Genomic DNA, 10,892 nt, shown 5'->3' with positions numbered 1-10,892 from the left:
GCCCATAGCAGGGGATTGCCTTTGAGGTCCCTTGCAACCCAACCATGCCGTGATTCTACAATTATAAAAGCATTTCTAGTTTTGCCACTTCAAACTTAGAAAATTACAGTGTTAGCAGCTGGGAGTGCAAACTATCCGCGTTACAATCATAAAATCAGAAAACGAAGGGACCCACAAAGATCACTGAGTCCAACGGAGGGGGTCTGTTTGATGGCAGCTCTGTTCAAAATGGCTTCATAACGCATCGTGGCGTCACACACGCCATCACAGCATCAGGGCTGGCAACATCTCACAAAAGCTGCTCTGGATGCATCTCTGAAAATGATTCTGTAGAGAACTTCTTGTCAACTTTAAGCAGCACCGACTACAGCAGCATGAACACGTACTGGTGTAGCTGTGGTGTGTGTCAGCCAAGAGTTCAGATCTTTTATTTTCACCATTTCTTGTCTCCTGGTTTGCAGTAGCATCCTGGTTCAGATATTGCTTTTGGGGCTGCTTGAGACACCTAGGAGACTAAAGCACCTCAACCTTTGCAAACTAAGGGGTTGGTTTACTTTTGCTCTAACTGCAACACTCTCCCTGCTCTCAAGAGACCCAGAGAGTTGTGAACAGCAGCGTCTGCTGGTGGAACATTGCTTGTTGGGCAGCAATGTTGGGATCCTTGGTTGTCTTCGCCCCACGGTGTATACAAAATGGCATGCAGGGGGAGTCTAGTCAGGCGGAAGGCAACCAGCATGGTGTCGTGACCTGCAGGATCCGGCTGTTTTCAGCTACAGATAGCAGAATGCAAAGTTCTTGTTTTGTAAAATGAATAAAAAAGTGAAGTCTTCTTCATAGTTTGAGGTCACTCATATTCTTAGCTCAATGCTTTTTTTCTTTTTTTTCTTTCTTTGGTTAAACTGCTACTGTAGTTGTGTTCACGACTTTAAGGTTCCCATGTTTATAGCTTCTGAGCTGCCTTGTTCAGTGCCACTGTGGGAAGTCTCTTGTATTTCTCCTTTTTGGATGTCAAAAATTGCTGGAGCTATGTACATATATCACTGTTTTAGCACTACAAACAGCTCGTTTACTCTTTTTTTGGCAGGTAAAACTTGCAGTAATTTTAGATTGAAAAGGAGCCTTTAGTGTTATAAAGTTGACCCAAAAGAAGCTATATTATGTAAAAAACAACTCTGGTAGGTGCTGCTGGCAGGAGAGAGTGCTAGTTTCATTTTTTACCCATTCTCCCAAGTAATAGTTCAATACCTCAGAAAAACAAAAATCTAGTACATAAAATCAACACTCACACATAATATCTGACACTGCAGTATGTACTGAGAAGCAGTTCTCCATCCAAAGTAGTCCTTCATCTAATTCCAGTCATTTTTCTAAGAACATTGTCACTTGGAAATAAATTTTCTTCTCTTGTCCCTACTTATCAGGCTGTTCTGCTTCTGCTAGGCTGCAGTTTCAAAGTACTGTCCTACTCTGCAGGGTGCATGGGGTTTTTGGTTTATTGCTGTGGGGTAAATGACAGAGCTGGCGTAACACAGTGAGCTGGCAGGTTGGTAGGGCCTCAGAGCCCACCAGCTTGCTTTTTGAAAGAAGATTTCTTTCCTCTCCTGTTTGCAAAGAAAGCAACATGTGGCTGGGGGGTAAACCATTGAGTTGAAGAGCAGTGAAAGGAATCCTCCCAACAGATTTGTACAGGAGCTCATGACTTTTGATACATTTAATGGAATTTCTGAGGAGAAATGATGGCCTACGCTTATGTTTTTTGACAGATACATGTCAAAGATAGTTGACATGTATTTGCTGGTGATAGAAATGACTCCCTGAGGTCCCCTCTGGCTGTGCTGCACTGGTAATGCCAGTTGCCTTAAAGCGTGAGTCAGAGTGCACAGTTAAAATAAAAGGAAGGCCATGTGTCATGTGTTGTTCTGTCAGCCGACAAGAGCCCTTCTCCACATCTGTCACCTCTGCTCCACCTGTGTCTCACACACTAAACAAACCCTACCCACTGTGGGGCAGGAGGCCATGCTTTGGTTTCGATCTCATAAAACTGTATGCAGTGCCACACAAAGGCTGGATTCCGAGCAAGATGAATGGGTAGCTGCTTGCTGTTGCTGTTTTAGTTTAATTATAAGATTGAAAATATATACTTTGGTCCTTGTTCTCTATGTGCAGTGTTTTGGAAATCCTGTTTTTATTGTAGTCTTCCTTTTTCACTTCCCCTGGACCTTTTCACAAGACCCAGTTTAGGGTACACGCTTTTCTATCAAGTCTTATGGCAAATACAGATTTTAGTGTTTGGGTTTTTTTTAAGCTGCTTAGCTTTACTCTCCATCTCTGGCTTTCAAGTCTGGCTGAAGTGAGCACTGTCCCAGGACATCACAAGAAAGGAGACTCAGCTTTGAAACACACAAAGCAAACGCACAGACCAAAGGTGTTTCTCTGTGTGATGCACTGGCTTTGGTGCTGCCAGAGCTGTGGTAGCCACATGGCAGCTTGGAAACCTGAGCTGATTTTGGGTGCCTACAGTATACATACCTCAGCAGAGAGCTAAATTGTGCCTAAATGCCATGATGTTGCCCTATGTCTTAACCAAGCAGCTGAAAGGCAATTTAAGGAAGGTGCCCCTGATGGTGTCAGGAAGCCCGGCAGCACAGCAGGGAGCATCTACTGAGATGCTCTTATCTATATGGATCTTTAGGACCATGTAATTTTAGGAACTTTGTGGGTCCTTGGACTGTCTGGAGATGAATCACTCGCATGAACTCTGAAAGAGGGCATGCTGATCCTGCTGAGATCTCTGCTAAGTTTGCGTAGTCTGTGGAGTCAGGCTTTCAGTCTTATCACTCAGCCAAACCTCGGCTATTCTGAAGTTAGCCATACAAAACTCCGGATGATTTCAGTGAAAAAGGGAGTTTCCCCACCAACTTTCATTGACATTTATTTAGGTGGCAGTGGAGGTAGGGACATATAAGCATCGTTAGTCAAGTTGCACAAGGTCTTAAAAATTAGAATAGTGGGAGGGTTCCATCATCTTTCAGCAAGGATTTCTGAAGTAACTGCACAAATGTGAGTGTGCCGCGTCACCATCACTTCACTCTGTCAAAGCTTGGGCCCTGGAAACTGTTGGATTATAAGGGTTATTGCAGCTTTATTCTTTACCTTCCTCATGCTAAATCTTTTCCCTCTTCTGTGCAGGGGCTCTGTTCTGACATGTCCTCATATGCAGCTTAGTTTCTCATGGGCATCTTCTTATAGCAAATTTCATTCCTGCTTCCCTTCCCTTATTCCTTCCCTTCCCTCTGCCTTTCTTTTTGTTAATGATTTTTTTTCTATTTCTTTTTTTGTGGTGTAACTGTTTTGCTGTGTGTGAGGCGTGGGTAAGTGTTTCTGTGGTTCCCAGGGGAGGGAGGGTGAGGAGTAGGTTACAGGGGAAATGGGTGGTGATGGCTCAGGGCGTGTGGTCATGCAGGTGTTTAGGCAGCACATGGAGAAGTCAAGAGAGTGGTCACGTCAGGTGCATGCTGCTATGTAAGTTAAATAATTACTGAGTATTTACTTATACATGTGCTTCCTCAGTGGAAAAGATGCTCTTTGCATTTTAGCTCTTTCTGGTTATTTTGCGTACCGATTTTAAAAGCCGCTGTCTAAGTTTCGTTCTCTGAGCAAAGTGCCACACAGTTTCACAATCTGATTTGCTTTGCCTCAAACTGAGGGTAAAAGAAAGGGCATCCTTCAAGTGGCAGCTGTGGGTACTCAGTGCGTACTGAAAATCATTGCTTTGCAGAGGATCTGAAGCTAGGCATCCTCAAATGAAAGCCTCAGATGTCACTATCGCTTTGTGGGAAGCGTTTTCTTTGAACACAGATTCCTGCCTTACCTACCCTGTGCCCTACTCCAGTGCACAAAGCAGCAAAATGCAGTCCAAAATTCTGGAGAATCATCGGTCTCTTCTGAGATCCGTTATTGGAATGCCTCGTGTAGAATTCCGTGAGCTTTAGAAAATGTGACAAGCAAGCAGTGGGGGGGAGGTAAGTTCACTAACTAGACATAGTGGGAGCTTCTGACTAAGAATACAATCTCTTACTAATAAGGAAACTGTTTTGAAGTTTGAAAGGATGTATTTTGGTTGTAATGCAGATGACTGATACTGGTAATGTTGCGTGTTCTCAATCATAACATGTAGCCTTTACTTCCAAAGCTGCTGTAATTTGTTACAAAAATGCAGAAGCAGTAAATTTGGAAAAGAAAACATACCATTCCATTCATATTTAAAAATAAATAACAACCAGCCTGACTTTTGCTAAGGCTTCTCTACTGAGTAATGTGTGGAAGGCTGTTCTTGAAGGCTGTTGGTACCCACAATCCACTTTCTCATCTCCCATATTTCATGCTCTTTTACTTTATTATTAACTCCCATCTTAGACATCCACATGTTTGGGGCCAGATTCCCTCTGTTGTTTGGGTTTTTTTTGAGCATAGAGTACTCAGTTCCTTTAGAGGGCTCTCCTAAATTTCCTGTCACTTGCAGCAGGACTCCAGCAGGATGCTGAAGATCCATATCTGGAAACTGTGCAGGTGCTTTCAGTAACAGGGTTGTTACTGAAACCTAGAATGCACTAATTGCAGGTTTTATGGTAAAATATTAAAATGTTGTATTAGGTCATATGGGCTGTTTATGGTCTTACAGAGCAACCCCTGTAGGTGACATTAGGTAACACAAGTAATTATGTGAGTCCATAATACATTGTCAGTGCATGTTTCCATTGATCATCAATTAGATAGCTCTTTCCTCATTCCTGTGAATGGTTTCTTTGACTGCATGCAGAATGCTGACATATTTGGTAACATGTCTGTGTAGATCTATTTGCCCTTGTAAAACTGGCTTTAAGCCATTTGTGGTAACTTCTTCCTGTTCTTCATTTGCCAGGCCTTTATCTAATAAGGTCCTTAACTGGGTGAAACCTTTTAAAGATGGGAAGATCTGAAATCATTTTTCAGTCAGAAATTTTGGAGCATGTAATGATTTGTGTTGACTGCCTGCAGATCTACTCACAAATCTCTGTTGACCTCATGATTATAAATAATCATCCAAGGATAACAAATTGATATTCCAGCAATATGTAACTCCTGAAAATGCATGTAAGTGGCCCCATTCATGAGCTGGCACCTTTGTCCTACACACTTTACTAACACTCATAAAAACTCCTTTTTATGAGTTTTATGCACAGTTCCTGTGCAGCAATCAGCACATTTTTTTTGGATGTATCAGTGTCTTTGTGCAGCAGTTCATGTTGGCACATCCACTGCTGAGATGAAGGCTGCTTAAATTCCTTGCCCTTTTAAACAGACATTGTTTCTGGATACAATTTTCCTTTGTGTTAAGATACAAAATTCATTGAATGCTGATTCATTGAAGCTAGAACGGAGACCAACAGTTCCATCTGAGTAGGTATTTATCTTATATCAAGAATAGAAGCACTTGAACTTTAATTGTGTACATCTCAGGAAAGAGCACTAACCTCTAGATTGTTTATTTTGTTTGTAGTCGTTTTCATGCAAAACCTCAAAGGTCTTGATTTCATTCCAAGGCACTACAAAAATATCTCTGAAATCATGAAAAGCTTTGTGGGATAGGCAGATGTACATGTTCCCACACAGATCTGCAGACAGTTTTTCTAGTAATGCTTGCTCCATTTTCATGACAATGAACGGAAAACCTAGATAAAAACAGACAAAAAAAGACGAGCAAAATCTACATTTGCTAGATGTAGTTATCTCAGATTTACTTTAACAAGTCCAAATTACTTAGCAAGGCAAGTGGCATGTTAGAGTTGCATCACTTCCATAACACACCGTGAAGGACCCTGCAGTCATCAGGCTCTTGTAGTATGGATGAAACACACAGTCTGTTACATTGCTTTGTTTAATTAGTTGCTTCCTTTATACTATTTTTCCTTTGTATGAAACATTTGCTGTGGTGATTTTCTTCAAGCTTTGCAATATGTAGCAAGTTAATTTGGCTTTTATTTTTCTCCCCGGGGCTAGTATGGAAACTTGAGTCTGATTTACTGAGGAAACACTCTTCAAAAACAAGAGAGTGATTTTTTTCAGTAATAAGGATCACAAAGTATTTGAAATGCAACTCACAGATTTTTCTCTTTCTTTCTTTCTTTCTTTCTTTCTTTCTTTCTTTCTTTCTTTCTTTCTTTCTTTCTTTCTTTCTTTCTTTCTTTCTTTCTTTCTTTCTTTCTTTCTTTCTTTCTTTCTTTCTTTCTTTCTTTCTTTCTTTCTTCCTTTCTTCCTTTCTTCCTTTCTTCCTTTCTTCCTTTCTTCCTTTCTTCCTTTCTTCCTTTCTTCCTTTCTTTCTTCCTTTCTTTCTTCCTTTCTTTCTTCCTTTCTTCCTTTCTTTCTTCCTTTCTTTCTTCCTTTCTTTCTTCCTTTCTTCCTTCCTTTCTTCCTTTCTTCCTTTCTTCCTTTCTTCCTTTCTTCCTTTCTTCCTTCCTTTGTTTTCTTTCTTTTCTTTTTCTTTCTTTTCTTCCTTCCTTTCTTCCTTTTCTTTCTTTTCTTTCTTTTCTTCCTTCCTTTCTTCCTTTCTTTTCTTTCTTTTCTTTCTTTTCTTTCTTTTCTTCCTTCCTTTCTTTTCTTTCTTTTCTTTCTTTTATTCCTTCCTTTCTTCCTCTCTTTCCTCTCTTTCCTTTCTTCCTTTTCTTCCTTTTCTTCCTTTCTAACAATTACAAAAAAATAAGCCATTCATTACGTAATAGTAAAGTAGAGGGAGTAAAATGGATTGTTGAGAGGAGCCAATTGAGACAGTAGTTTTAGCTTCAAACTTCTGCCTGGTAAAATGGGGAGGGGTTCACTCTATAGCATTGTGTGGAAGTACCAGCTTATTGTTAAAAAGTAGACCTGAAGATATATATTTGCTGAGCTTTTTTCTTTCTCATTGTCAGAGTTGAATGTGATTTTATACATTCTTATCTTATCAGATCTTACAGGCCTGTAAGTATCATTAAAGATCTTTTACTTACTGCAGTTCAAGATTTGTTTCCACTTATGTTATTTTATCACATTGTGATGACTTCTGCCACTGAAGTCAAGACTTTTTGTGGGTTTTGTGCGAGCTCGTTCAAAAGCTTTAAGGGCTAAATGCAAAAAAAGAGAAATAGAAATCTTGAAAAATCAGGAAATGCAGAAGGACATTTTCTAACTTTTTTTTTACTCTATCACGTAACACAATCTGGATGCTTTATGCTATTGTTTTATTACAATATGACAAGCAGTAATATATTAAGCTAAACATTTTACAAAAGGCACAACAGAATCTGAGATGTTGCAACATACCTGAGGTGTCAGCACTGTTACAAGTCTAATGCTTATTTCAACTGGGCACCTTAAAACATTGCACTCTGTTTTTTTTCTTTTAAGCACACATTTCTATCATTAGCATTTAGAAGCAGAAGTCTCGCACCAGTTTTCTAATGAGCTGCTTAACTCCTTATTTGTTCAGTTTGTAATTCTAAGAGGTATTATAGCTGTTAAAAATAGGGAGCTTTCTCTGTTTCCCCATCCCATTTACTGTCAGAGTTAATACCAGTTGGGCTAGCGGTATCTCCTCTACGGTGTATGAAATGTAAGATTTCTACATTTCCCAGAGATTGATGGACAGGGAGGAGACAATTTCACAGAGCTTTAATTATTATTCATTATTTATGGAGCTTAACTCCACCAATGAATTTAAACAGTTTTACTTTTCTCACAGAATTCCTTTTCTGTGAGTGCTCCTGCACCCAAGGTTTCTCAGCATTCTCTGTTTCAGTCAAACGTTTGTGAAACTTTGGCTCATTTTGCTTTTCAGGCATGTTTGCATTCGACTTTGCTTGCATCTTAACATGAAGTGATTGCACCTAAAGAAAGCAAACGTACACTTTGAATGACCCAGAATGTTGTAGCATTAGACAAGCCAAGCAACCAGAAATTGTATCACAATCCCCCAAACCATCTTAAAAAGTGCGAAGGTGTTCTCTTATTTTCTTATTTTTTGGTTGTTTGCTGTTAACAAATGGTTTAAATGCAGTTTCTTTTGCTTGTTTCTGGTTTCTCTGCCTTCAAGCTGTCTCTTTTTTTTTTTTTTTTTTGCTTTTGGAAACCACAGGGTCTAGTAACTGACTTGAATTCCTTTGATTAAAACATATTTAATCTCTTAATCAAGAAGGTGAAACTTCAAGAAAAATGCACAAGACTCAAGTTACAAGAGCAAGTAACACAAATTCATTAAAACATTGCATTTCTAAATACAGAAAACCTCCAAAAAAGGAGAATTCGTCAGGGTTTTTTTACAGGACATTGCAGTATTTTTGCAAGTAAGCTAGGAACCAGAGAGAAGAAGTACTTCTGTTGCTTTGTCTTGCTCTGAGCAGAATGAAAACCTACGTGTTTAAGTTCAGAGATTGCTTGGGGGCGGCTTTGGCTGATGGCCTGACTTTGCTCTCAGCTGGTAGCACCCAGGCTGCAGTTCCAGCAGCAGCCTAGGTGGATGTCTCTCAGCACAGCAGTTTCAGGCTTGTGCTGCGCAGTGACACAGTGATCTCTGTGAACTGTAGCTCTGTGGTTAAAGTTTCCTATTCAATATACCTGAGTTTAAAGGGAAGTGCTGTACCACCAGCCTGAAGTGCTGGCTGCACTACAGTTGCAGCTCTGCTTGTGCCGCTTATTTCTTTTTTGCCCCTTTTCTTGCTTTATTCTTTCCCTGCCACCTTTGGAAAGAGAGGTCCCTTCCTCTGTGGTCCTGGCTCCCAGTCACAGGGACACGGAGCGCTTCCTCTTCCTTGCAGTGTACTCCCCTGCGATGAAATTGGATAAGGAGTGGCTCAGGCGAGTGTCCAAGGTGTCGGAGGTGGTGCTGCCACTGCTGGCTTTCACCCATGGACACAGGCACCTGAGCATGGCTCTGCGGATGTAATTGTCAAAGCAGTAATAAATGAAAGGGTTGGCACAACTGTTGGCAAAGGCAAAGGGGCTGCTCACCGTCATGCCCACCTGGGCAACCGTGTCAAGGAAACAGTCAGGCAGCTTCTGCAGTCCCAACAGGATGGCCATAAGCTTGAAGAGGTTGAAGGGCACCCAAGAGATGACAAAAGCAGCCACCACAATGAAGACGATCTTGATAGATTTTCTCAGCTTCTTGTCGTGTTTCCCAGATCTCTGGTAATGGACACAGAGTCTCTTTGTGATGGAGCAGTAGAAGGTCAGAATGCTCAACAGCGGGAAGAAGAAGGCCAGGATTAAAATCATCAGTGATGTGATCTGTTTGGATTCTGTCACGTCTTTGTCTGTGCAGTACATCTTGCCGTAGCGCTCATTCAGTTCTCTGGACAAAAGGGTTGGTATCCCTAAGCAGCAGGATAACAGCCAGACGCAGAAGCAAAGTCCACTGGAATAGGATCTGGTTCGGACCCTTCTAGCAATGGAGGGATACATGATGGCAAGGTACCGGTCTGCACTCATACAAGTGAGGAGGAGGATGCTGCAGTACATGTTGACTGAGATGATGTAAGAACTAGCTTTACAGAGGAAAGATCCTACCCTCCATATCCCATCTGATGCCTCCTTGTCCACCCAGAATGGCAGCGTGATGAGGAAGATGAAGTCTGAAGCAGCAAGGTTAATGATGAAGACGTCAATCAGCCTCTGGACCCGTCGCTTGAAGACTAAGGCTACGATCAGGATGGAGTTGCCAAGAATGCCCACCAAGAACACAGCAGCATACAGGACAGGCAGGACAGGGAGGAAAGCAGTCATATGCTGTAGCTGCTCGTACTGGCAGCTGTCCTCGTAGTAGTAGTCATCATAGTTGAAAGTGACCGTAGTCACAGGCGAAAGCTGAATGAGATCCATTTCTGGCCCAGCTGTCCTCATCTTGAGGCTGATGAAGGCTCTGAGCTCCCCTCTTCCCTTCCCCTCGTGGTCTTCTTTAAAAACATGCTAGCATGTAAGGGGGGAGGAGTGGGGGAGGAGGAGAAAAGTGGTTTTGGGGTGTAATTCTTACCCTTTTAGCCAATCGTGTAGGAAACAGACAAGCGATGAGCATCTCTGATTAGTCAAAACCCCATCTTCAGAACAAGGAGCTGCTGCTTTTTTAAAGTTAGATCTGATTTTATCTGTATTTTATATTTGCTTGTAGAAGCAATCTGGGTTTGGGTTTTGCTTTTATTTTGGGGGAAGGAAAGTTGTTTTCAAGATTCTGAAGTTTTACATTTTTAGGACAGGATATTACTTGTCTGCAGGTTAGAAATTATACCAGCTCAGAAGAAATCAGGGAGTGGTGAATTTGGACTCTACTTTCTTCATCTTTCTTTGCAAGCTCAGCTTTTCTGAGGCTTGGAGGCATTTATATTTTCTTTATTCATTTATGATTGTTCTCTGTTGAGAGTAATTCTGTCATATGAATGTGCTTAGGCAAAAATATTTAAACCTGTGGTCTCCTGTACTTGTTCGGTATCCGTCCCTGGCTCACGCTGCCCTGCCAGTGCCCCCTCCTGTCCCTCAGCCCCCCAGATCTCCCACCTGGGCACTCCCACACTCAGATTTACCAATCTGTTTGATATTTAGAGGACAGTTTGTTGATGTGCCATGATTTCTTCTGCATTTCGGTGGCATGGTCCTGCTCCTCCTGCCTGTGAAGCCCCCACATCTTTGAGCCATTCTTAGCTATGGCGTTCTTTTCCAAAAAGCCCCAGTTTTCTCCATCTTTCATTCACAGTTTCACCCACTAGTCCAACTTTGCCTTACCATACAGTCAGCTCTCAGCGTTGCAAAACGCAAATGAAAATTCTCCCTTTTTCAAGTACTGAATTTATCACGACTTTGTTAGTGTGTGCTAATTTCAAACATCTTCTGGT

At 41.4% G+C, this 10,892-nt stretch overlaps 1 protein-coding gene across 2 annotated transcripts; it reads right to left on the bottom strand.

Annotated features, from left to right (window-relative positions):
- Positions 1–6,618: 6,618 nt before the first annotated feature.
- GPR15 (G protein-coupled receptor 15) lies at positions 6,619–10,549 on the bottom strand. Of its 2 annotated transcripts, XM_052705072.1 has the most exons (2): positions 9,031–10,549; positions 6,619–8,941 (listed from the first exon to the last, which is right to left on the bottom strand). In XM_052705072.1, exons 1-2 carry the CDS (start codon positions 9,907–9,909, stop codon positions 8,702–8,704), a joined length of 1,119 nt encoding a protein of 372 aa, XP_052561032.1. In that variant the 5' UTR covers positions 9,910–10,549; the 3' UTR covers positions 6,619–8,701. The 2 variants fall into 2 exon arrangements, with proteins under 2 accessions (XP_052561032.1, XP_052561027.1); XM_052705067.1 differs by having other exon boundaries at positions 8,685–10,545.
- Positions 10,550–10,892: the final 343 nt, after the last annotated feature.

This window comes from Tympanuchus pallidicinctus, unplaced genomic scaffold, assembly GCF_026119805.1.
Source record: "Tympanuchus pallidicinctus isolate F22 unplaced genomic scaffold, pur_lepc_1.0 scaffold10, whole genome shotgun sequence".
NCBI classification, from domain to species: domain Eukaryota; kingdom Metazoa; phylum Chordata; class Aves; order Galliformes; family Phasianidae; genus Tympanuchus; species Tympanuchus pallidicinctus.
This window is presented reverse-complemented; position numbering and strand designations above follow the sequence as displayed.